This window comes from Hyla sarda, chromosome 5 (assembly GCF_029499605.1).
Source record: "Hyla sarda isolate aHylSar1 chromosome 5, aHylSar1.hap1, whole genome shotgun sequence".
In the NCBI taxonomy this organism is placed as follows: domain Eukaryota; kingdom Metazoa; phylum Chordata; class Amphibia; order Anura; family Hylidae; genus Hyla; species Hyla sarda.
The window spans coordinates 66,653,084-66,680,954 of NC_079193.1; the positions used below are offsets into that span (position 1 = coordinate 66,653,084).

The 27,871-nt window shown below is 43.3% G+C and overlaps 1 protein-coding gene across 1 annotated transcript in view; it reads left to right on the forward strand.

The window, feature by feature from the left end:
- The window catches only part of PRKAG2 (protein kinase AMP-activated non-catalytic subunit gamma 2), a 391,725-nt gene that overhangs the window by 136,534 nt on the left and 227,320 nt on the right, over positions 1-27,871 (forward strand). The window contains exons 2-3 of the mRNA XM_056519619.1: positions 3,611-3,682; positions 6,588-6,864. Of these exons, the coding sequence (XP_056375594.1) occupies positions 3,611-3,682; positions 6,588-6,864 (349 nt within the window). The remainder of the gene's footprint in view (positions 1-3,610; positions 3,683-6,587; positions 6,865-27,871) is intronic.

Sequence of the window (27,871 nt, forward strand, 5' to 3'; positions counted from 1 at the left end):
GTGTTTTTATTTCGCCCATTGACTTGCATCAAATTTATCATCTCATTTTGCATAATAAGTTGCCTGTACTGACTTAGTAATGTTCCTTGTTGCACACTTCCATGGGGGTGTGGTTGACAAATGCACTGAATGTATCAATTGCGCAAAATGTATTCCAGTGACCAGCAGGCATAGGAATGTGAGTGGCTTCCTGTCATTTGTGCAAATTTACAAAGCGGTGTGCGCAATAAAAGAAATTTTGCACAGCAACTGGGAAAACCACACAGATAAGCAACAGGTTTCATATTGTGAAAAAATCTTTGCTGACAATAAGTTTTTCCCTGAAGTTACATTCACGCTATGCAATTTATGTGAGGTTAAATTCTGGTGCAGCAGCCTCCTGTTGGCTCCGCACACACACTGCACACTTACTGGAAATTCTAATTTCGGACTTTGCCAAAAGAATGATGATATTTAGAATTAGCTCGGAAATGCATTAGTGTCTATGGAGAAGGTCCATGTCCAAGCGATCCGAACTGATTCAGTTGGCGCCTGCTGTACACGGAAAGTCCACATGGAATTTCTCCGGGCGGATATTCCGTAGTGTGAACCCTGTCTAAGAGTCTTGCACTGCAAGAAAATAAATATAGGTCAAAAAGAGTTGACAATATAAAGTACGGTATCTGTCAGGGCTTTTTCTGCAAGTCAAAACCTGTAGTAATTAAGATGCATTCTAAGGACCAAATTCTTTGAGTTGTATTCTAGAAGAACACAAGGAAGTAAGACAGGAGAGGTACAGAGTCAGTCGCCCTTGTCTTATTTTCATTGATATCACACACATCATGTTCCCACATGATACAAAAATATGAACGAAGCTGTGACGGAGAATGATGTGATGCTATAAACACAGGTATAAAAATCTTGCAACACAAGTCTGTCCAGGATTACCGATAGTATGTACTTCTGCTGGGTCCTCTGACCAAAATATGTTTATGGAATAATATCATCCATGGGTTGTTGTTCTAAGTGGAATAGTACTCAGCGTGTCCTCATAATACTCTGTAACTTTCTGGCGCAGTGACTCAGCAATATTAGTAGATATAAAATAGGAGATTCTTTTATGATAAACATTGTAGTAGTAAAAATAGTAATACTATGTACTATGTATAAATACAACAATTTATTCTTAAAGGGATAATCCAGTTTTACCAGTTGAAGGATAATCGGTAGGATACAGTCTCAGAGGTTGTAGACTGTAAGAATAAAGTGGAATACCAAGACTCCAGAATATTTCACTGCTATCGAAGTGCTGGGAAGATACAGAACCAACAGATTTCGATGGGCGGCGTTTTACAGCTCTATACAATTTAGAACTAGGGTTATGTGCACTAAATGGAATCTGGCTACAATACAGATCCCTGCAAATATTTACCGTATATACTCGAGTATAAGCCGACCCGAATATAAACCGAGGCCCCTAGTTTCAGCCCAAAAAGCCAGGAAAAGTTATTGACTCGACTATAAGCCTAAGGTGGGAAATACATCATCCCCCCATGTCATCATCCCCCCTTGTTATCATCCCCCCATGTCATCATCCCCCCCTGTTATCATCCAGACCCCTGTCATTAACACCCCCTCATCATCACCCTGTCATTTCCCCCCCGTCATCATCACCCCGTCATCATCCAGACCCCCGTCATCATCCAGACCCCCGTCATCATCACCCCATCATCATTCCCCCCCTTCATCATCACCGCCTGTCAATCCCTTCATCAGTGGTATTCAACCTGCGGACCTCGAGATGTTGCAAAACTACAATTCCCAGCATGCCCGGACAGCCATCGGCTGTCCGGGCATGCTGAGAATTGTAGTTTTGAAACATCTGGAGGTCCGCAGGTTGAAAACCACTGCGGCCTTCGTCATCATCCAAACCCCCCCCCCCCCTTTAGTTTTCTACTCACCTCCACTCCGAGCCCAGCCCGGGACTAGTGACATTGCCTTGACGACGACGCACAGGGACGTTCTTGCGCACGGACGTCCCTGTGCGCCTTCGTCAAGGCAACGTCACTAGTCCGGGGCTGGGCCCGGAGCGGAGAAGAGGGCCTCCCGGTGAAAATGAACAGCCCGGAACAACTAACTCTCCCCACCGGACGGTCCCTGCAGCATAGATGGCCCGTACCAGCTCACCCTTCCTTCCCACCGAGGGGAGGTGAGTAGAAAACTTAAGGGGGGGGGGGGTCTGGATGATGACAAAGGCCGCAGTGGTCTTCAACATGCGGACCTCCAGATGTTTCAAAACTACAACTCCCAGCATGCGTTGTAGTTTTGCAACATCTGGAGGTCCGCAGGTTGAAGACCACTGAGAAGAGATTGACAGGCAGAGAGTTCACTCGAGTATAAGCCGAGGGGGGCGTTTTCAGCACGAAAAATCATGCTGAAAAACTCGACTTCTACTCGAGTATATACGGTAGGCTTCTTTTTTGTTTTCACACGTCTCTTGTTTTTCATTATTTATTGACAGGAAGGTAGGCGGGGTCCATGAAAGGGGTTATGTAGGATTAGGAAAACCCATTTGTTGTCCGTAGGTTGTGTTTGGTATTGTAGTTCCGTTCCATTGAAGTGAATAGAGCCCAGTTATAATAAAGTTGATCCCTCAACATACAATATTTTTAACATAGAATGATCTTTTCTGGACCATTGTAACGTGAAGTCATACTTAAAGGGTACCTCTCATCAAAAAAACTTTTGATATATTATAGATTAATGTATGCAGAATAACTTTACAATTGCATGTTATTAAAAAATATGCTTCTTTCTATTTAATATTCCACTTTGAAGAAATGACCACTAGGGGTCTCCCTACCAGTCCTGGCAGCAAGCATTTCAGACTCATGCTGGAGTCCTAAACACTACGAGCTGCCAGTCTGCTTTGTTCACAAAGGAGAACACTCAGACCTGCCAGCCTGCTTTGTTCACAGCCTGTTTGGCTGTGAACAAAGCAGGCTGGCAGCTCTGAGTGTTTAGGACTCCAGCATGAGTCAGAAATGCTTGCTGACAGGACTGATTGGGAAAAATACAATAGAAAGAAGCATATTTTTCATTAACATGCTATTGGAAAGTTATTCAACATTCATTAATCTAAAATATTTCAAAAGTTTATTTGATGAGAGGTACCCTTTAACATATAATGCTACAAAGAGTCCAGATCTGCAAGATGTGTCAAAGGCTGGAAGAACTGACCAGTAAACAGAATGGAGATTTCACTTGTAAAACCCCTGTATTTCTAAAGTGCATGCACTGACTGTCTGTCTGGTAGCGCCCCCTACAGTACAGGGAGGTATTACATGTTCTGTACTCTTTACCTCTTCCAGGGTTAGCTGCCCCTTTGGACACCAGGTGGGGGCGGCTCCATTTTACTTTTGTGGGACACTGTGTGTACTGTACAGGACCCTGAAGAAGCTCCTGTCCTCTACATAGAAAGTGATTTACAGCTCCCAGCAGGACAACCATATTTTACAGGGTCCCTGTGTGAATCCTATCTAAGTTGTCTTTGTTGTGACATTTTTTATACATTTAGTTATTTATGCTTTGCTAACACTATTATCAATACTGTTGTTTTTCTCGTCCATAGGATCTTAGCTCCTTTGCTATGCCCTTTCTGGATGGAGACTTGGACAGTTCAGAGAAAAATGCTGCCCGTAAGGTAATGCACACTGAGCAAATACATTTATTTATATCACTAAAAACCTTCCATGATGTTTTCCTCTTATAAATTGGTTACTGCACAAAAGCACATTACAACTGGATTAGGAAACAGTTTCTATGGGTACACGGTGCAGCACAATACAATGGATGGGCTCTGACTAGGCATTTCCTCACTTTGTTTAGTTGCCAGTATTTTTATAAAGAGCAAGGGAAAACATAAAACCGCAGACTATGAAGAAATGGCACATACCAACATATCAACAGCAAATTCTTGTCAATGTGATTGCCAGATACTTCAGTTTTCATTAGTTGCCATTTATTCACTTAAAATTAGACTGCTGCATTATAAATACATGTGGCATGATCATTTAATATAAGAATATTCCTGCCCAAAGTATACTGGTGGAAACCTGAACAGAGGATATGTGGACCAGTTGCTCATAACAACCAATCAGATTGTGTTTTGTTTCTAGGTTTTAAAAATGCCTCTGAAAATCTCATTGGTTGATATGCAGAACTGGTCAATGTTTCACCTGCGCAGGTTTTGATAAAGCTTCCCCACTGTATACAGTGTGCTAGGCCTAGCTCAAAGGGCCAAGAATTCATATCAGGTAGCACCCCTTCTGGCTGTCAATGAGGTATAACAAAGAATACCTGCTTTGTCCAGAGTGTTCCTTTAAATTAAACCTGTCAACAGCTCCAGCATTAGAAGGGTTAAGCCAAGTTTTAAAAAATGATCTCCTGTCCACAGAATAGGAGATAACTATAGCTGATCGATGTGGGTCCAACATGAAGGCCGTCCCTTCGTGCGGTGGTAAACACTCACTATCTGGCCTGAGAGCCGGGGCCCCGTACGGGAGATCGCGGGAGGTCCCAGCAGTCGGACCCCCCGCAATCTGAAACATATCCCCTATTCTTATGATAGGTGATAATGTGGTACGCCTTGGGGGGTGTATAGTAGTGGGGATGTTGTTTCGGTATATGAGGGGTTAATATTAACCCGATAGTTCGTGACGCCAGGCTGAGGGCTAGTATGCTGAGGTAATTCTCCGGCCTATCGCCGCCCTTCCCAGTAACGACAGGTGCATGAAATGACTGAAGGTCCACAAGGAAGTTGAACTTGAACTTGAATAACTTTACTTAAGTGCTTGCGGTAAATCCAATGCACAGTGACAGTCTTATATAAACAGTCTCTATATTGCTCAGTGACTGACAGTTGTTGCGGACCTTGAGTATTATTACAAGTCTCTGAATTTAGGATAATTATTACAGATCCATCCGTATTTAGGGGATAGATAAGGTCCGGTGATCTTGCAGAGTGCTTGGGATTGATACACTCACGATTCTGAATAGATTCAGCTGTTGCCGCAAGGCTCAGGCCTAACTCACTGCGATAATAGCTGCGCAGATCCTCCTCGTTTGCCAGCCCAGGAACAAGAGAGAGATGCTTAGTGCTTGGCTGCGCAGGAACAAGAGAGAGAACAATGGCCGCCGCTCCCTTATATGGGCAGGAGGCGGGGTGAATCTGATTGGTCCGAATATCTGTCATTCACTGTTACGCGGTATGATGGGATTACATACGTCATAAGGACCTCCAAAGGTCCCAAAGCAGAAATACCATAGAGTTCACCTAGTCATGTGATCCACAGGTCCTGGTACGCTACGTGCAGGTAATTAACCATTTATTTACATGTATATCACTATATTTACATAAACCTTGAGTAAACTACTGATTTACTATATGGAATAGAGGTGACAAGGGCAGGCTATACAACGTGGACCCCTACGTCCTAGGGACTCTGGCTATGGGGACCCACAGACATATAGGCACCGTATAGGATGCGGTACCGGGACACCACAATAAGTTTTCCAATCCTGGACTACTTCTTTAACACCGGAATTCCACTCAGGAATTTTGGTCAGAAATTTTGCTGTATGAAGGTAACATGCAGGTGAATGAGTTTTCCGTTAGCATTTACCTGGCGGAATTTTCTGGTCGGAATTTCTGACAGGAATTTCTGTTCAAATAATTCCGCAAGAACATTGAACCTGCTCAATATTATTGCGGAATCCACTCCGCAGACATTGCCGTCTATGGGGATGGCACTGGCCACATTTTTAATCTCCGGCTGGGTTTTGTCTGGTTGGAAACTACATTGTGTTAACCCGGCCATAAAGGCCTTTGGTTTCAATGTGAAATGCTTCATTTCTCCGGTTGTGTTGCTACAGGAGCATCAAACATAGGCTGCCAGGATCTCGTGTAGTTTATCACTGGTGCTGGTAGTCCCATGAGCTTTTTGCAATGACAAAACAGAATAGTCAAAATATCCAGTTTGTTCAAATAATCAATACAAGTACCTTATATAAATATTACAGGGGTTTTACAGGATATTAAAAAAGACTTGGTTCAGGGTTAAAAACAAATAAAAGCTGTATTCAACCCTAAAATCTAACATTTAGAAGCTTGCATTGTATACTGATCACATGATGCTGCAGCCAATCAATGGCCAATCAAGAGATAACTGAGGACAGTGATTGGTCACAGCCTAGCTTAACCAATGTATTACAGTTTATATTTATTTTAATAGCACCTCTTTTTCCAGTGATCTATACAATTGATATGGGTTAAAATACACAACATGGATATGACACAGTAAATGACAGACTGATATAGAGGGAGAGAGGGCCCTGCCCACAAGGCCTACAATCTATAAGTTTCAAGGCTACAGGTGGGGGACATGTTTAAGAATAAGTTTAGGTTTTATGTAATGTTCCCCCCCCCCCCCCCTCATCCCCCTGGTTCCATCCTCTTAAAAAAAAAAGTACCATAATACCCTTTATTGTAGATGGAAACATTTAATCTTTTCAGCTGAATTTTATAAATGTTTTTTTTCTTCCATTAGACTGAAGAGCCCAGCAGTACGGGAAGCCCTTCAAAAAGCTTTTTTCCAAGAGCTCTACAAAACAGACCATCTAGTCCAATGTCAGCACCAGTGAAATCAAAATACAGCCCTGGATCCCCGAAAACTGTGTTTCCGTTCCCACACCAGGAGTCACCTCCTCGGTCACCTCGGCGGATGAGCTTTAGTGGCATCTTCAGATCTTCTTCCAAAGACTCTACATCCTCCAACCAATCTACCTCACCTGGTGGAATTAAATTCTTCACACGATCAAGAAAAGGTAAGATGGCAAAATTCTCAAGGCTATGGACACCTTATGTACAGATTTATTTTATTGTTGATTTGTTTCCTGAATGCAAACTGAAGCCACTTTCTTAGTAGTCTTTATTATTTTCTACAGAGAAAGGTAAGTGTCACGATGCCGGCTGGCAGGTAGTGGATCCTCTGTGCCAGAGAGGGATTGGCGTGGACCGTGCCAGTGGATCGGTTCTAAGTCACTACTGGTTTTCACCAGAGCCCGCCGCAAAGCGGGATGGTCTTGCTGCGGCGGTAGTGACCAGGTCGTATCCACTAGCAACGGCTCAACCTCTCTGACTGCTGAAGATAGGCGCGGTACAAGGGAGTAGACAGAAGCAAGGTCGGACGTAGCAGAAGGTCGGGGCAGGCAGCAAGAATCGTAGTCAGGGGCAACGGCAGGAGGTCTGGAACACAGGCTAGGAACACACAAGGAAACGCTTTCACTGGCACAATGGCAACAAGATCCGGCGAGGGAGTGAAGGGGAAGTGAGGTATAAATAGGGAGTGCACAGGTGAACACACTAATTGGAACCACTGCGCCAATCAGCGGCGCAGTGGCCCTTTAAATCGCAGAGACCCGGCGCGCGCGCGCCCTAGGGAGCGGGGCTGCGCGCGCCGGGACAGGACAGACGGAGAGCGAGTCAGGTACGGGAGCCGGGATGCGCATCGCGAGCGGGCGCTACCCGCATCGCGAATCGCATCCCGGCTGGAGACGGTATCGCAGCGCACCGGGTCAGTGGAGCTGCCCGGAGCGCTGCGGTAGCGAGAGAGAAGCGAGCGCTCCGGGGAGGAGCGGGGACCCGGAGCGCTCGGCGTAACAGTACCCCCCCCCTTGGGTCTCCCCCTCTTCTTAGAGCCTGAGAACCTGAGGAGCAGACTTTTGTCTAGGATGTTGTCCTCAGGTTCCCAGGATCTCTCTTCAGGTCCACAGCCCTCCCAATCCACCAAAAAGAACTTTTTTCCTCTGACTGTCTTGGAGGCCAGTATCTCTTTCACTGAGAAGACGTCAGAAGAACCGGAGACAGGAGTGGGAGAAACTAATTTGGGAGAGAAACGGTTGATGATGAGTGGTTTAAGAAGAGAGACATGAAAGGCATTAGGAATACGGAGAGAAGGAGGAAGAAGAAGTTTGTAAGAGACAGGATTAATTTGGCACAAGACTTTGAAGGGACCAAGATAGCGTGGACCCAGTTTGTAACTGGGGACACGAAAGCGGACATATTTAGCGGAGAGCCATACCTTGTCTCCGGGAGCAAAAATGGGGGGAGCTCTTCTTTTCTTATCGGCAAACTTTTTCATGCGAGATGAAGCCTGTAAAAGAGAAACTTGGGTCTCTTTCCATATGGTGGAAAGATCACGAGTTACTTCATCTACCGCGGGCAAACCAGAGGGCAAGGGAGTAGGGAGGGGGGGAAGAGGGTGACGGCCGTACACCACGAAAAATGGGGATTTGGAGGAAGATTCAGAGACTCTAAAGTTATACGAGAATTCGGCCCATGGTAGAAGATCTGCCCAATCATCCTGGCGGGAGGAAACAAAATGTCGTAAATAATCACCCAAGACCTGGTTAATTCTTTCTACTTGTCCATTGGATTGAGGATGATATGCAGAAGAAAAGTTTAATTTAATCTTGAGTTGTTTACAGAGAGCCCTCCAGAATTTTGACACGAATTGGACGCCTCTATCCGAGACTATTTGTGTGGGCAACCCGTGAAGACGAAAAATGTGTACAAAAAATTGTTTAGCCAACTGAGGCGCTGAAGGAAGACCAGGAAGAGGGATGAAATGTGCCATCTTGGAGAATCGATCAACGACCACCCAAACAACAGTGTTGCCACGGGATGGGGGTAGGTCTGTAATAAAATCCATACCAATCAGAGACCAAGGCTGTTCGGGGACAGGCAGAGGATGAAGAAAACCAGCGGGCTTCTGGCGAGGAGTCTTATCCCGAGCACAGACAGTGCAGGCTCGCACAAAGTCCACGACATCCGTCTCCAGAGTCGGCCACCAATAGAAGCGAGAGATGAGTTGCACAGATTTCTTGATGCCTGTATGACCTGCGAGATGGGAGGAGTGACCCCATTTGAGGATTCCGAGGCGTTGGCGTGGAGAGACGAAGGTCTTTCCTGGAGGAGTTTGCCTGATGGAGGCTGGAGAAGTGGAGATCAGGCAGTCAGGAGGAATGATGTGTTGCGGAGAGAGTTCGACTTCCGAGGCATCCGAGGAACGAGAGAGAGCATCGGCCCTAATGTTCTTATCGGCAGGCCGAAAGTGAATTTCAAAATTAAATCGGGCAAAGAACAGAGACCACCTGGCCTGGCGAGGATTCAGCCGTTGGGCAGACTGGAGATAGGAGAGGTTCTTGTGATCGGTGTAAATAATAACAGGAAATCTTGATCCCTCCAGCAGATGCCTCCATTCCTCAAGTGCTAATTTAATGGCTAGAAGCTCTCGATCCCCGATGGAGTAGTTCCTCTCCGCCGGAGAGAAGGTCCTAGAAAAAAAACCACAAGTAACAGCATGCCCGGAAGAATTTTTTTGTAGAAGGACCGCTCCAGCTCCTACAGAGGAGGCATCAACCTCCAATAGGAAGGGTTTAGATGGGTCAGGTCTGGAGAGCACGGGAGCCGAAGAAAAGGCAGACTTGAGCCGTTTAAAGGCGTCTTCCGCTTGAGGAGGCCAAGACTTGGGATTGGCATTTTTTTTGGTTAAAGCCACGATAGGGGCCACAACGGTAGAAAAATGTGGAATAAATTGCCTGTAATAATTGGCGAACCCCAAAAAACGTTGGATAGCACGGAGTCCGGAGGGGCGTGGCCAATCTAAGACGGCAGAGAGTTTGTCTGGATCCATTTGTAGTCCCTGGCCAGAGACCAAGTATCCTAGGAAAGGAAGAGATTGGCATTCAAACAGACATTTCTCTATCTTGGCATAAAGTTGATTGTCACGAAGTCTCTGAAGAACCATACGGACATGCTGGCGGTGTTCTTCTAGATTGGCAGAAAAAATCAGGATATCGTCCAGATATACAACAACACAGGAGTATAAGAGATCACGAAAAATTTCATTAACAAAGTCTTGGAAGACGGCAGGGGCGTTGCACAGGCCAAAGGGCATGACCAGATACTCAAAGTGTCCATCTCTAGTGTTAAATGCCGTTTTCCATTCATCCCCCTCTCTGATGCGGATGAGATTATAAGCACCTCTTAAGTCCAGTTTGGTAAAAATGTGGGCACCTTGGAGGCGATCAAAGAGTTCAGAGATGAGGGGTAGAGGGTAGCGGTTCTTTATCGTGATTTTATTAAGACCGCGGTAGTCAATGCAAGGACGTAGGGAGCCATCTTTTTTGGACACAAAGAAAAATCCGGCTCCGGCAGGAGAGGAGGATTTACGGATAAAGCCTTTTTTTAAATTTTCCTGGATGTACTCCGACATAGCAAGAGTCTCTGGGGCGGACAGAGGATAGATTCTGCCCCGGGGTGGAGTAGTGCCCGGGAGGAGGTCAATAGGACAATCATAAGGCCTGTGAGGAGGTAGAGTCTCAGCTTGTTTTTTGCAAAAAACATCCGCAAAGTCCATATAGGCCTTAGGGAGACCGGTTACAGGGGGAACCACAGAGTCACGGCAAGGGGTACTGGGAACCGGTTTTAGGCAGTCCTTGAAACAAGAGGGCCCCCAACTCTTGATCTCCCCAGTGGACCAATCCAGGGTTGGGGAATGGAGTTGAAGCCAGGGTAGTCCAAGGAGGATTTCGGAAGTGCAATTGGGGAGGACCAAAAATTCAATCTTCTCGTGATGAGGTCCGATGCACATTAGAAGGGGCTCCGTGCGGAAACGTATGGTACAATCCAATCTTTCATTGTTTACACAATTGATGTAGAGGGGTCTGGCGAGACTGGTCACTGGGATGTTGAACCTGTTGACGAGAGAGGCCAAAACAAAATTTCCTGCAGATCCGGAATCCAAGAAGGCCATAGTAGAGAAGGAGAAGGCAGAGGCAGATATCCGCACAGGCACAGTAAGACGTGGAGAAGCAGAGTAGACATCAAGGACTGTCTCACCTTTGTGCGGAGTCAGCGTACGTCTTTCCAGGCGGGGAGGACGGATAGGACAATCCTTCAGGAAGTGTTCGGTACTGGCACAGTACAGACAGAGATTCTCCATGCGGCGTCGTGTCCTCTCTTGAGGTGTCAGGCGAGACCGGTCGACCTGCATAGCCTCCACGGCGGGAGGCACAGAAACGGATTGCAGGGGACCAGAGGAGAGAGGAGCCGGGGAGAAAAACGTCTTGTGCGAACAAAGTCCATATCCTGGCGGAGCTCCTGACGCCTTTCGGAAAAACGCATGTCAATGCGAGTGGCAAGATGGATGAGTTCATGTAGGTTAGCAGGGATTTCTCGTGCGGCCAGAACATCTTTAATGTTGCTGGATAGGCCTTTTTTAAAGGTCGCGCAGAGGGCCTCATTATTCCAGGATAATTCTGAAGCAAGAGTACGGAATTGTACGGCGTACTCGCCAACGGAAGAATTACCCTGGACCAGGTTCAACAGGGCAGTCTCAGCAGAAGAGGCTCGGGCAGGTTCCTCAAAGACACTTCGAATTTCTGAGAAGAAGGAGTGTATAGAGGCAGTGACGGGGTCATTGCGGTCCCAGAGCGGTGTGGCCCATGACAGAGCTTTTCCAGACAGAAGGCTGACTACGAAAGCCACCTTAGACCTTTCAGTAGGGAACTGGTCCGACATCATCTCCAAGTGCAGGGAACATTGGGAAAGAAAGCCACGGCAGAATTTAGAGTCCCCATCAAATTTATCCGGCAAGGATAGTCGTAGACCAGAAGCGGCCACTCGCTGCGGAGGAGGTGCAGGAGCTGGCGGAGGAGATGATTGCTGAAGCTGTGGTAGTAGCTGCTGTAGCATCACGGTCAGTTGAGACAGCTGTTGGCCTTGTTGCGCTATCTGTTGTGACTGCTGGGCGACCACCGTGGTGAGGTCGGCGACAACTGGCAGAGGAACTTCAGCGGGATCCATGGCCGGATCTACTGTCACGATGCCGGCTGGCAGGTAGTGGATCCTCTGTGCCAGAGAGGGATTGGCGTGGACCGTGCCAGTGGATCGGTTCTAAGTCACTACTGGTTTTCACCAGAGCCCGCCGCAAAGCGGGATGGTCTTGCTGCGGCGGTAGTGACCAGGTCGTATCCACTAGCAACGGCTCAACCTCTCTGACTGCTGAAGATAGGCGCGGTACAAGGGAGTAGACAGAAGCAAGGTCGGACGTAGCAGAAGGTCGGGGCAGGCAGCAAGAATCGTAGTCAGGGGCAACGGCAGGAGGTCTGGAACACAGGCTAGGAACACACAAGGAAACGCTTTCACTGGCACAATGGCAACAAGATCCGGCGAGGGAGTGAAGGGGAAGTGAGGTATAAATAGGGAGTGCACAGGTGAACACACTAATTGGAACCACTGCGCCAATCAGCGGCGCAGTGGCCCTTTAAATCGCAGAGACCCGGCGCGCGCGCGCCCTAGGGAGCGGGGCCGCGCGCGCCGGGACAGGACAGACGGAGAGCGAGTCAGGTACGGGAGCCGGGATGCGCATCGCGAGCGGGCGCTACCCGCATCGCGAATCGCATCCCGGCTGGAGACGGTATCGCAGCGCACCGGGTCAGTGGAGCTGCCCGGAGCGCTGCGGTAGCGAGAGAGAAGCGAGCGCTCCGGGGAGGAGCAGGGACCCGGAGCGCTCGGCGTAACAGTAAGATAATTCTATCAAATGGACTCTCTGTTAAACGGCGGTAACTTAAGCCAGTAAAACTCGATTAAAGTAAATAAGTCCTCACTGCAGTTCTCTGTACAGCTGGTGGATGGAAGCACCAGTGTGTGGGGAACAATATATGGGGTCCTTTACTAATCTTCCTTTTTTCCCCTTATTTTATTGTAAATTTTTTTCTTATTTCCCTTATATGTATGAATGTGCTTTCATATGTCTAGAAAACTTTGGCACCAAAGTGTGTCTAGGTGGATCAAATAACACAAAAAAGTTTTTAACCTCCCTGTTAAAAATCAAAAATTACAGCCAAAAAAGATGCCAAAAATGGTAAGAAAAAATTCATAAATAGTAAAATTGTGATAAAAATAAAAACCAGGAAAGGGGGTGGGGGGGGGGGGGGGGAACAAAAATAAGGGAAAATAGGCAAACTTTGACTTATGTTTGTCCCATGACGTTAATAAATATAGTGAAATGCATTTCCTTTGACTTTTTTCTCCAATATTTAAACTGAACTTTAACCTCCAAATGTAATTTTTGCATACTAATAAATCTGAATATATAAGACCATGTTCACTCTATACATTTGCCATAGATTTTTCTAAATATCTACAGCTGAAGTCCAAAGTTGCAATTGGAATTTCTGCCATTTATTGGCTTGCAGACCATCATGTAGTTATTCCAGTTTTTTTTATATGAAATCTGAGGCAATGTTGAATTTTGCAATATGTAGCCTGTTCATTATTCTGTGTATATTTCTTCACAACATGTGAATATGAGAATTCCCCATTCACTGTGCACGCATTGCCAGCGGAATGTCAGTGGTTTGTATCCCAATTTACACAAAGAATCCTCTACTAAACACTGATAGAATCCTAACTGTGGTAGATACATATGATATTTATTGCACCGTTTAGACTATTTGAAAATCTTACTATGAGCAAATGGGTCTTAATCTAAGTCCCCAGAATGCATTTCTGTCCACTGGAAAAATCATCTACAAACTTGAAATAGAATCCGTGGTAGAAATCTGAAGTAAAACCCCTGGAGTTCTGCGGCAGTTTACACTTTGATATGTCACGGATTCAAGGGGATTATTCATCTTGTTTCCTGCCGCTGTGGTATGTACAGCAGTGTGAATTCTGTGTCAGGTTCAACATGTACAATCCGACATGTGAATATTTCATTGGACATATTCCTGTTTTACGTAATCTGATGGTTCGCCTCAAAAAGTCACAGAAACTAATAGATGTAGATACTACAAGCAGGGCTCAATTGAGTATAACAGAATTTTTGAAAAAGCTCTAGTAAAACATTAAAATCATTAGGTATGCGTTTAATTGCAAAAAGACAAACAATAGGTGAGACTCCAACTCAAAGTCAAAATAGGGTTACTGAGGCAATCTGGTGTAGTTATGACAAATAGGGTCTCAGACCGAGCAAATTAGGCCAATGCTACCCCACAAAACTGCCACAAAAATAAAATATATATTATTAAATTACAAGCAACACATTATGTCCCGAAGTGTTTCCTCCCTTTTTATGTATCCATAAGGGGGTTCATCAGGGGACATAACAGTATAACAGGATTATGCAGCAATGATAATAGCCCAAGATAATATAGCTGCAATTATAATAGAAAAATGTTGGGTAAGGGAAATCGTACCACATTGGTGAATACATGGAGGCGTGGTTTCGGCTCCATGTGGTATCGCGGAGTAAGGGTTTTGCCCAATCATGGGAATTCTTTAGCAGTCAATGTAAGATTACTTGACAAGCCAATCTGCTGTCTGCAAGTAGGGAAAACTGCTAAATTTTGCATTAAGAAGGGGCAGATGGAGGCAGAACCACAAATGAAAATGCATTTTCATGCTGCATAAAGGGAGGTCAAAGACCAAGGTTGTAGCTACAGGGGGTACAGAGGTAGCAAACACAAATGACCTGCTTTCTGAAGTAGTCCAATGGCCTTTTTCAACATTAAAAGACGCCAGTACATAGTAGGGGAGAGGCGCTGATACAAACTTAGTTCTGAGGTGTGTGTATAAATACAAATGCTATCTATGTTATTTTAAATCTGCTTCAAAAGGAAGTGGATCGCGCTAAGAGGAGAGCATGGATACCAATAGTTTGAGCTTATAACAAATATGTGTGGGGAATACAAAAGAAAGAAAGATTGTATTACCCCAAGAAAGAAAGATTGACCCTGATGTCCACTACTCAATAAAACCAGCACGGCATCATGTTCGTTTTTTTTTCTCTCCATTAGATGAAGCTGTAAAACAGAAAGCTTGACAGCACAGTGTGAAGAAAAAAAAAAAAAAAAAAAACAACATATTATTATACACTTTTTAAGTAATAATCATTGAAACTGAATAAGATAATACAACATCACTACAGAGACTGTCATATATAAGAGACCTCTCTCCTATAGTCTACATGTGTGACTCTTTTCATCTTCCTGGTATATATAGGCTGTCAGGAATGTGCTGTATGAACATTCCCCAGTACATCCTATTGAGGGAGTTATTAGGTTATAGTTAAATTCCATTTCTCTCCCCCCCAAAAAAAGAGATGCTGACCAAGCAGAAGCCCAAGAAAACATCCGGCCAGCTAATGTTACTAGCCCCCGGCATCTATTATTGGTAGCTCCAACAAAAACCTCTTAAAAGCTTGTTCTATTCATATACAATACTCTCTTCTTATAGCACCTAAAAGAAAAAGTCTCACCCCCAAGAGACAAAAAAAGAAAGTCATAAAAATGTTATTACATGAGCAAAATATCATAAAATCATATAAAAACATGGAAAGGCAAATGGGAGGCAAATTATATAGCGGGTACAAAGTTGCAGATATTAAATTTCAGCATTGAGGCTAAGGTGCTTAAGACAGTGCTTATCCAAAATTTGTGGCATATTATGGCCAAAAGAAAGATACGGTGCAAGTGCATAACATTTTGGAAATTTAACCCAAATACAAATAATGATGGTATGTAAAACTGGTGCATTAAGATGATTCCCGTACAAAAAAACAGCTAGAAGTACCACAGTCAAAATACAATGCTATATAAAAATGTATAACAACAAAGCATAATAGTAATGCAAAAGTGAATTACTGTTATAGTACCTGTAACTTATAACCTACAAACGCACCCCATCGTACGTTTCGGGAAAAGGCCCTTCATCAGGGTGCTTTGCCTCTCTTCTTAGCCTCTCTTCATGGTATATAAATAGAACTAGCTATTAAGAGGTCATTGATGGAGTAACCAATAATAGAAACCCGGGGCTAGTGACATCAGCTAGCCGGATGTTTTCTTGGGCTTTTGTTTGGTCAGCAGCTCTTTCCTGGGAGAGAAATAAAACATTTAACTATAACCTAATACCTTCTTCAAAGGGATGGACTGAGGGATGTTCATACAGCACATTCCTAGCAGCCTATTTATACCAGGAAGATGAAATCAGCCATTCATGTTAACAATAGGAGAGAGGTCTGCCGCATGTATGAAAGGCAATGTAGTAATGTTGTATTATCATATTCTTTCTCAATTATTACAATTTAAAAAGTATATAAAAAATATTTTAGGCTCTGCTGTGGCTAATAATATCAGCGTTCTGATTTTATTGAGTAGTGAATACCAATGGCATCCGATTGACCTTATTGCTCTATAATGGGGTCCATCAAGTTTCTGTATGATGTTTAGGTCAATATGGGTCTGGGAAAATTAAGACCCTTGAACATGTAACCCCCCCCCCCCCCCCCCAACCTAGAAAAGTAAAATAGTATACAATGAGTTAAATAGAAAATAAAGCATATGAAATATATATTAAAATTCAAAAAACTTAGGAAAGTTATATATTGTGCTATCAAATATTGGGCAAATCAACAGTTACCGATAACAACCAAATAAAGGGAGGAATCTGATTGGTTGCTCTTGGTAAATTCTCCACTGTTCCATTGGACAAGATTTGATAAATCTCCCCCATCATGTTTTATCACTGTAAAGGAATGAAGAATGATAAAAAGTTACAAAAACTTCCCTTTTCATAAATTTTTCCAGATATGAATGGGTATACTGTATGACTTTCTATCTCAGGTCTATAGCACCATCATAAATACTGTATATAGGCAGCCTTTCTTTGTTGGAGAATGACACCTAGGTTATCAACCTCCATCTATAGGGTCCATGGATGTCTCTAGGTGTATAAACAAGATGAATATACTGTGTGTAGGATAGGACAGGTCAACCAGAGGATCCTTTAGTGGACTCAGGCTCTGACACAGTGATAGACTCCAGAGGTCTATCAAAAGGCCCGATCTTATAGATCAGGCCCCTTTAGTAAGCTAAACACACCTCCTATATCATGGGGAGATGTACAGCTGACAAATGTTTTTTTTGCCAGGTTAAAACCAAGAGATCAACAGACAAACAAGCGTTTGCTCGTTCGTTGGCTGATCATTGGCTATATTACACAGGGAGGTATCAGCTTGTTTGGGTAAAAATCGTGTTATAGAGCCCTAAGACTACCCCCAACCACTTAAAAACAACAGCAACCATCAAGGCCTATTCCTTATTGAGGGTGAAGGAAAAAAACATGATTTTGACATAATGACTTGTGAATTACCAAATAATTACAGAAGAGATTATATGTAACTGTACCGAGGTAGTAATCACAGTGGGACAGAGGCGACCTGACGTCTTTGGAACATAGTCTGGTCTTTTTAATCCGATCTTCTGTTTAAGCAGATTCAACTTCACTTAATGAAGAATTAAGGACTTTGTGGGAACAATAATAATAATAATTTAATTTAGTTTCTTTAACACTCACTAATTAAACCCTTAAAGTGGACCGACACCTATTATAGTGGGACCGATACAGAAGCAGTTTACAATTTATATCGGAAATTGTGCTGGAATTCTTTATAAAACATGGCTAGGCATGAAGGTTTGTGTAGGCTCAACAAAATCTGGCATCCACTGTCCCCTAAATGGATTCCTAAGAAGAAAGTTGTACATATAACAAGCATAAATGGCTTGTTTTAGAAAGTCTATAGAACTTTTTGAACTTGTCTTTTGTCAGTGACAGTAATTTACAGAAGTTGTTTTTTTACCTGAAGTCAGACTATACAGCAGAGGAGTATGAAAGAGGTCTTTATGGGAAGAGAGAGGAACCTGTTTTGTACTAGAGGTCCAAATATCTTGTGTAAAAGCCATTGAACCTAGGAGGGGTAAAGAACGGCAGGCCGAAGTAAGGAGTTAGGGTAAAACACTATTCTCTATCTCAGTCATTTGTTGTAGGATTGTAGAGTTTCCCAAGAAGAAAACCTGCAGATGAACAATCAAGTGATATTTATAAACATCGGGAACAGTAAGGCCCCCTGACGATTTATTAGCAACACAACCGATCTCAGAATGCAATGATGTTTCTTTGCCCAAATGAAGTCAAGAAGTGTAGACTGCAAGTGCCTGAGGCAAGCTTTCTACTTGATTTTTTGTGGCCCAAAAAAACGCAAGAAAAAAACATTGTTTGGCTTTTTTTTTCTTGCGTTTTTCTTGCGTTTTTTGCATTTGAGTGGAAATAGCATTTTCGGCCCCCTTGGCGTTTTTTTTTTGTACACAAAAAAAAAAAAAAAAATTTATAACAACATTTTAATTAATTTTTAATAAAGTGTGTATTAGTGTTTAACTTTTTTTTTCTCTCAATTTTTGTAATTTTTTTTTAGGTAGTACTACTAATCCCAGCATGGAACAGACTGTTCCATGTTGGGAGTAGTAGTACTTGTACTAATAGACATATCGCTCCGGGTGTCGTGACACCCGATGCAATTGTCCATAATATAGCAGAGATGCGGAGCGGCTCTGTACAGCGCTCACATCTCTGCTCTGTACTCCGGCCGGCCAGTGCTGTGAATGATCACTCATTCATATTTTCCGAACAGAGTGGGGATTGGCCGGATAGTTTCAGCCAATCACTGCCCTCAGAGGGAAATATGGCCGGAGTATAGTGCAGTGATGCGAGAGCTGTATAGAGCCGCTCCACATCTCTGCAGTAGATAGGACGATCGCATCGGGTGTCAGGAGTGATATCCGCTGTGATCTGTACTTAATTGCAGGTACTACTACTCCCAACATGGAGCACACTCTGCTCCAGGCTGGGAGCTGTAGTACCTGCATTAATAGACAGATCGCAGCGAGTGTAACTTCTGAAACCCACTGTGATCCTCCTGTATAATGTATAGATGCGGCCGCTCTTCTATGGTCCCCTGCACTGACGTATATATACACCTATTCATATTTCCCACAGAGAGTTGTGATTGGCTGGAACCATCTGGCCAATCACAGCTCTCTGCGGGAAATATGAATAGGTGTATATATAGGTCAGTGCAGGGGACCATAGAAGAGAAGCCTGCCGCATCTATAAATTATACAGAAGTATCGCAACAGACCCGGGTGGTCTGTCAATTAGTACAGGTACTACTACTCCCGTCATGGAACAGCGTGTTCCATGCTGGGAGTAGTAGTACTACCTAAAAAAAAAAAGAAAGAAAGAAATAAAAGTAATAAACACACACACACTACATTTTTATTATTGTCGGCTACATTTTTAGTGCCCTGCCCGCACACATAAATTGATCCAAGTTTTAAAAATTTATAAAAAAAATTTGTTATAAAAAAGATACATTTTGTTAGATACAGTTTTTTCCTTCACTACTGTATCTTTTTTATTTTTTAATGGTATCCTATGAAATTTTATTAAAAAAGGTATCTCCATCACTATTTTGGATCCTTAAAGTCCAAAAAAGAATTAAAAACCGCCTGAAAAAATGCCAAAGTTAAAACCCACATGGCGTTTTTTCACTCCCATAGACTTCTGTGGGAGAAAAATGCCAAGATTTCAGGGGAAAAAAGCCATTGGCTCAACATGCTGCAACTTTGCAAAACTGCCCAGGAGCTAAAAAAAGAGTGAAAAAATGCCAAAAGGATAAAAAAAAAAAATAAAAGCCAAACTGAAAAACGCAAAGTGGAAAAAGAATTTTGAGATTTACAGATAACATCTGGCTGCAGTGTCTTTAGGCTGAAAAAAAGCCATACGGCAGAATTGGCGGTTTTTTTTGGGAGTTTTTCCCCCTTAAAAAACAAGTAGAAACTTTGGGTCCACCTTGGTATACCTACAGCTTTCCTAAAATGCACAGGAATTACGTAAGAAGGGACATTTTTTATGCAACTATCCTGGCGGACAAATAGTGGGGGAGTTTATGTCATTTTGTAAGGAGGAAATGTAATCCCTAAAACAATGGAGGGACATTTTCCATATAATAGGTGGTATACATGGAAGAAATAATGGTACCTAATTTTTCATTCCTTGCATTTTTATTTGATGGAGGATTGTAAAGCGGAAGTAGAGAGAAGGGAATGCTGTGGTGGAGGGCTAGAGGAATATAGGTTATTACTCTTGGTTTTCAAAATATACACGAGCAGGACAGAAGCCCTCCTGTCCTGCTAGTGTATATTTTTTCAACCTGTGAGGAAGCTATATTTATCTAGAAGGAAGTTTAATATGGGAAGAAAAAATCATGGCATTTGTTGCTACAAAACTTCTTGTATCGAAACATTGAGATTTTCTGGTTTTTCGCTCCCAGACTATAATAAATCGGGCACTGAACTGAGGTGTACTATAGGGAACTACAAAGAGAGGTGATGTTGATGATGGACAAAGAAGACATTATTGACTCCATTATTTTCTTGTGACCTAAAAGACACCCTAATAATAACTTCAACTGATTTAAAGGGGTGCTCCACTGGCCCAGGGTTCATAACATTTTGTTCCGAACGCTGGGTGCGGGCTGCGGGGGTCGTGACTTCACGGCCATGGCCCCTGTGAGGTCACACCACGCCCCCTCAATGCAAGTCTATGGGAGGGGGCATGGCGGCTGCGTGGTGTGACCTCACAGGGGCTGTGGTCGTGACGTCACTACCCCCGCAGCCTGCACCCAGCATTCGGAACAAAATCTTACAAACACTGGGCCAGTGGAGCACCCCTTTAACTGTTAAGCTGGGTTCACATTACAGAATTTCCAAGCAAAAAAATTCAGCTTGGAAATTCCATTGCAGCAGCCTCCTATTGTTTTTAATGGGATACTGCTGAATTCAAATTGCAGACTCTGCCAAAAGAATGATAAAGGTTATTCTTTCAGCAGAATCTGCTCAGATATGCATTGCCGTCTATCTGAGAGCTGACTGATCAGCGCCCACAGCAGACGGAATCTTTAGCCGGAATATTTCCGGCTGGAGATTCTGTAATGTGAACCCAGCTGATCTAAGTTACTTCTTAGGGACAGTTTCAAGGGACAGGAGAGCTAAAGGCATTACTAGCCGACATAGGAAGAAAAACCCAGGGCAGAGTTATAGAGTTTGTAACACAGCTAAATTATTATTTTTAGAGGCATATTTAAAAAGAAATAAATAGAAATTCCAGTTTTGCCTAAAAAGTGTTTCCGCTATTCTTCCACAATGAAAAGATTGGTTTTCCAGTGTTTTTTTTTTATTTAATAATAATTATATAGACAAAAAATATAGAAAGCAACAGTCGGTATAATCTGTTATGTGTAAATGTTACCATTGCTAACTGTGCAAACTACTAAGGTTTCCCTTATGCATTCGTATATTTATTTGTACATTTTAATGCAATAATCAGACAATTAACATTCCCAGGTTGAGCAGAATCTGCTGTAATTCTTAGTAGATGTATCACAGGCAGAACTTCACACACAGGCCACATAATGTAAATGATTAACAAGGTTACAGACATTGACTTTGACTTTATCTGTAATACCTAGATTAAAGAAAACATTAAACATTGAAATATGAAGAAAACATGAGCAATGGACAAGGACTAAATAAACATCTATGTACAATCATATATGTATGATATGTACAATACAATAATCACCCCCCCCCCCCCACCTCCAAATATGATTTAGGTACTTGTTCTCCCTTTTCACCCCATGGGCCTAGTATTCACACCCTATTTTGCAGGTGGTAGTTCTTGCCAATCTGTTAATTCAGTCAAAATTATATAAGTATTTTTTATGTAAGTATACTTAAAGTGTACCCGTCAGATCCAACAAACAAACATTTTTTTTTTAAATATCACTCAGTACCTAATCCTGACCATGAACATCTAATTTTTATGTGTCTAGCCCCTTTATTTATTTTTTTATTACACTTTTAAAGGGGTTCTCCGGAGCTTACACATCTTATCCTTTGGATAGGGGATAAGATGCCTGATCGCGGGAGTCTCGCTGCTGGGGACCCCCGTGATCTTGCATGCGGCACCCCGTTTGTAATCAGTCCCCAGAGCATGTCCGCTCCTGGTCTGATTACGGGCGACCACCGGGCCGATGGCGTTTGACGTCACGCCTCTGCACCCGTGTGACGTCACGCTCCGCCCCTCAATGCAAGCCTACGGGAGGGGGCGTGATAGCTGTCACGCTCCGGGGACTGATTAGCTGTCACGCTCCGGGGCTGATTACAAACGGGGTGCCGCGTGCAAGATCACGGAGGTCCCCCGTGATCAGGCATCTTATCCCCTATCCTTTGGATAGGGGATAAGATGTGTAAGCACCGGAGAACCCCTTTAACTTAGCTCACTAGTCTGAATTCCTCTCAAAAGGAGGGGGTGTGGCCTCACTGTGCAGGTCTCCGCCCCCTCCCTCATTATGCTGTCTGCTCACATCTCCCCTAGCATTAGCAAAACTACAACTCCCAGCTTGTCCTCTCTGACAGTAGCGGGACACAAGCTGACAGTGGGAGGATTTTTCCTCCAACTGTGATCCCTTCGCTCACAGCTGTCAATCAAGGAAGTGTGTCCATGACATAGGTGATGACGCATGGACACAGCAGGACTAGTATGTGTGACTGGCTTTTTTAGTATGAAATACTGAAAATTTTCAAATGAAAGCAATTGCAAAACCTATTGGTTATACATGCTTTACAATATATCAAAAGTTTTTGTATCTGACAGTTCCCATTTCAGTATTTCATAAAATAATCCTGAAATCTTGCAGTATTCTCTCTGGCCACTAAGCCTAATAATAAGCTAACACTTCAAGATGTGTAGACTGCTTTACAGCAGTCTCCTGACTGTCATCACAGGCAGGATTACCATGAAAGGTGACACCAGTATATAGATAAGGTTCTGCAGATAGATAAGGTGATGCAGATAACAGTACAGAAGCTCAGGCAATATGGCTGCCCCACAATAGTGTACGAAACAAAGAATGAGATAATAAAAAAAGAATAATAATTTGGTGACACTTTCTCTTTAGTGAAGGTTGGAGAATTTCTTGTACTAGAAAACTCTTAACAAGCGTCCTCCTATTGCAGTTATAATGTTTTATAATGGTTTTACCATGCTTTATACTGTTTATGCTGTTGTAAATGTACGGGGTATGGCTGGGAGCATAAGGGTTAAGATGCACTCATAGCTAGGAAACTTCCAGAGGGAAGGAAGTTAGTGGAGTCTAGTGTAGTGGATGGGAAAGGAGTGCACTAATCTTTTTCCTTGTAAGTCCAGAATAGCTTGGGCCAATACTTGGGGCATCACTTCAACTTGGTCCCAAGCCTTAGAGGAGAGAAACTGAAGGACAGAAAGAGGAAATTAAGCTTTTTGAGATAAGTTAAGAAAGGGCCTCATAACAAGACACTATGACCTCAATGGGCTTAGGGCCAGGCCAAGTACTCTGTGACTACCAGGCTGTAAACTCTCAAGACCTGCACACTTGGGGGGAGATTCAACAAAACCTGTCCAGAGGAAAAGTTGCCGAGTTGCCCATAGCAACCAATCAGATGGCTTCTTTCCTTTTTCAGAGTTTTTTTTTTCGAAAAAATGAAAGAAGCCATCTGATTGGTTGCTATGGGCAACTCGGCAACTTTTCCTATGGACAGGTTTTGATAAATCTCCGCCTTGGTGTTCAGTAGTGAATAAAGACTTTCCATAAAAGCTGTGAAACAAACATCTAGGATCTGCTCTAGAGATAAAGACCAAATGGACCAAAGAAAACAAGCTCCAGATACCTTAGAACACACCAGATTTGTAGCCCTCTGGTTTCCAGCCCAATTGTTTGCCTGTTTCGGAGACTGTACCTCCTGTTGATTCTGGTCTTATCCTTGCACCTGGTATATACAGGTCGGCACTGTGCGTAGATAGGTGCCAGGGATTAGCAGATCCAATAGAAGTAAAAAGAATCCCGGCACTCGTATAATGTTGAAGCAATTCTTTTTGTTTATTTGCAGCATAAACTGTAGAACATATAACGCAGCACGCGTTCCGCCGGAACGCGTGCTGCGATATATGTTCTACAGTTTATGCTGCAAATAAACGAAAAGAATTGCTTCAACATTATACGAGTGCCGGGATTCTTTTTACTTCATCCTTGCACCTGACCATCATGGGCAACCAAAAATGACACCAGGCACGACACTACACAGAGTGTGTCCCAGGAGATCAACACCACCATTGTTTGTCTAAAACAAATATCACAGTAGTCGGCACTGCTCGACCAGGTGCAGCTTCACTTTCTGATCTGAATAAGGACAAATAAGAGGTGCCCAGCTTTCAGATTAACAGCAAAGCAGCACTCACCGATTTGTGATCTTTTATTCTCTATCTATGTTTGTACAAATTAAGTGAGGACCTTCAAATCTCCTCTTGAATAACATTTGTGAACTACCACATCATTTGTGCAGCCTCCTTTCACAGTGCCAACCCAGTGGAGCGTGGAAGAGCTCGTAAGGCCACTCAAACCACTTATTATAGAGAACTTTCCAATGACGACAGGAAACTACTATCCCTATCATCATTATACATTCTGAGACTCTGGTCACCCACACACTCTGTCCAATGACTGTCACATTCCTTCTAGCATACACTAGCATGTAAAAGTTTAGAATTGCTAAGGCATTTAGTTGTATTTGACCTGTGATCTGATGAATTTTACCTGATACAACTAAAATGGCCAAGGGATTATAGTAAATACATTCACAATTTTCTTCTTATCATATATATATATATATATATATATATATATATATTTTTTTTTTTTTTTTTTTTATGTATATAACTGTTCCCATCAGCTCACTTTATCATTGGAAGCCCTAGATCCGTGGAATGGTGTAACAAAGACATTTTCTATTAGACACAATTACATGACAAGTCCATTCCTTTCCTGACAATGACAGTGTGGTGCTCAGCAGAAGGCAGATCATTTCATTGTCCTGTCGGGTGTTTACTTTAGTTCCACTCTATGGGGGTATGTATGAAGGATTTTACCCTGTTTTTTTTACTGTGATTTGTCTCAAATTTCCTTTTATGTAACTTTTTGCGACAAACAATTGCGCCAAATGGTTTAGAACAAAATCACTGATTTCACTTTGTTAGACGGGATTTCAGTTACAATCATTCTTTGGCCTGGAATTCATTAATTGCGACTTTTCGATTTGGCGCAAGTTTAGGCGCAAATACCTTCATTTAGGCGCAAATCTACACCATGAATAAAGTGACAGAGAAAATAGCTACAACAATAGAACGTCCCAAAGTCAGATTTACTGCCTGGAATTCTGGGGTCTGCGCCTTTTGTAGGGCTACATTTGTGCCAAAATTACAAACTTGCGTACGACAATTGATAATTTTGGCGCAAATATGCTCCATTTGACGCAAAAAAACATACATAAAATCACACATTGCTACACCATTATTGATACATGTCCTCCTATGTTCTGAGCAGAGTTGGGCAGTGTAGGTTAAGAATTTCTGCTTCCTAATTCTTTATAAGCTATGATTGTGTTTGTATGGAATTGCTGCAATTCACTGGGAGAAAGGATAGCTTCTATAAGTGTTATCTTTATGGAACTGGAGGGTTGTTCTGCTTGGCAAATAAAAGTAGACATGTTTGCAATACCTGTCAATGTCAAACAAAGGTTTTACTACTGTAATAATTAATATAAGTTAATTGATAATGAATTTTATTATTAATTTACTGCACTGTTTTCAGTCTTTGTCCAATTTTATTTTATTGGCCCCTTAAATGGGCACTGTCACCAACTTTATTTTTTGATATGTTGTAGTACTTATGTACTACAACATATCTCTAATATACTTTTATTATTATTTTTTTTCATTTAAATGGTTTAATTTACATTTAAAAACCGGCCACTAGGGGTCACCCTCCTAGTGGCCGTCTGCAGCCTGGCGTGACGTCACGTCTGAAAAAGGACTGATTTTGGCCTGGCAATCAGTCCTTTTTCAGTTAGGCTGCACTCGCTTCCTGCTTGTCAATCAGACAGGCGGGAGCGAGCGCATTGGCTCCCCGGCCACTGGCTGGGAGGCCACTCCTCCCGCACATCGCTACCGCCTCGTCGCTGCCGCTGTCCCTGCACGCCCGCTGCTGGACTCTGCAGTAACTGTAAGTGAAATGAGGGAATGGGGTATGCGGGAGGGGGGTTTGTGATGGAAGGAACGGGGTATGCGGGGGGGGGAGTTGTGATGGAGGGAACGGGGTATGGCGCGGGGGGGATTTGACGGAGGTAATGGGCTAGCGCCGTAGCGCCGCTTTTAACTAACTACTCGTTTATCTACACAGGGTGCCTCCAGCTGTTTTAATACTACAACTCCCAGCATGCCCTGACAGCCAATAGATGTCAGGGCAAGCTGGGAGTTGTAGTGGTGAAACAGCTGGAGGCACCCTGTGTAGATGAACTAAGGGCAGAAGTCCCCCCCAGCAGGCATCAGTGACGTGGTGCCTGCTGGGGAAGTCTGCCTGGTAGTGAGCACACTACCAGGCAGAAAAAAAGTGATTTTTAATATAGTAAAAATAAAAATTAAAAGCAGGGAGGGGGTTAGGGATAGATTGGCAATAGGCAGGGACAGAAAAAAAAATAGGATGGTGGGAGCTACCCTTTAATGTAAATACTAATAGAAGGTTAATCACTACTCTACAGCTGTAAGTGAATACTTATAGTATAAGTATTATCACATACTGTCTCATTGATATGCCCCCTAGTGGCTACGGGTATCGCCTGTGATATCCATAATTGCCGGGCACACTTGGATTTTCCACTTGAAACTGTGCAAGTCTAAGTGTAGCTCGCAGTTATCAAGGCTAGGGCTAGCCACGACCACTAATGCTGCTGGTTAAAGTACCTAGAAGTCTTAGAACAAGGGTTAAATTGTGATGCTTAGACAATTGGGTCAGAGCATCTCCAAAAAAGGCATGCCTTGCGTGATGTTTCCAATATGGAGTGGTTAGTACCCGCCAAAAGTGGTTCAGGGAAGGTTACTATACTTTCCCCTGCTGTAACCTTAGTGGCAACCTCTATTACTGGAAAAACTTCACCTAAAAAGTAGTATTTATTGAATATGCATTAAAAGATGTGACAACCAATCAAAAGTGATCCCTAACAAGAGAAAAACAACATTTCTTAAAAAACCTCAAGGGCGAATCAATGCAAGAACGCTATCTATCCTCACCATTAATATGTTCATACAGTAATCTGTACACCTGGGTGTAGTGATATAGGGGGAGATTTATCAAAACCTGTCCAGCGGAAAATTAGCTGAGTTGCCCATAGCAACCAATCAGATCGCTTCTTTCATTTTTGAAAAGGCCTCTGGAAAATGAAAGAAGCGATTTTTAGGTTGCTATGGGCAACTGGGCAACTTTTCCTCTGGACAGGTATTGATAAATCTCCGCCATAGTCTCTAGAAAACTGCTGATACTACCGCCAGTGTGTATAGGTGACCCATAGGAATCAGCGATCCTAGGGGCCCCCATACCATTCAGTACACAATCCTGTCTGTCTGCAGCATCCACTTTGTCCCAGCTGAAGCACGTCTAGTAAGGCTGCATTCACACCTTGTTTTGACTGTACGGGTGCCGGATCCGGCTGAGGAAGAGGAAAACCGGGTGCTCCCTTACCGTAGCCAGACAAGCGCTGAAATCCATTTACTTTAATGAGCTGACTGGAGTCAAATGGTGACTCCGGTCGTCTTATTTTTGACCCGTATCCGGTTTTGTGACCGGACCTAAAACCGTATTATACTACGGTTTTAGGTCCGGTCAGGAAACCGGATACGGGTCAAAAATAAGTCGACCGGAGTCACCGTTTGACTCCAGTCAGCTCATTAAAGTAAATGGATTTCAGCTCTGGTCCGGCTGGGGTATTGAATCCCCCAGCCGGA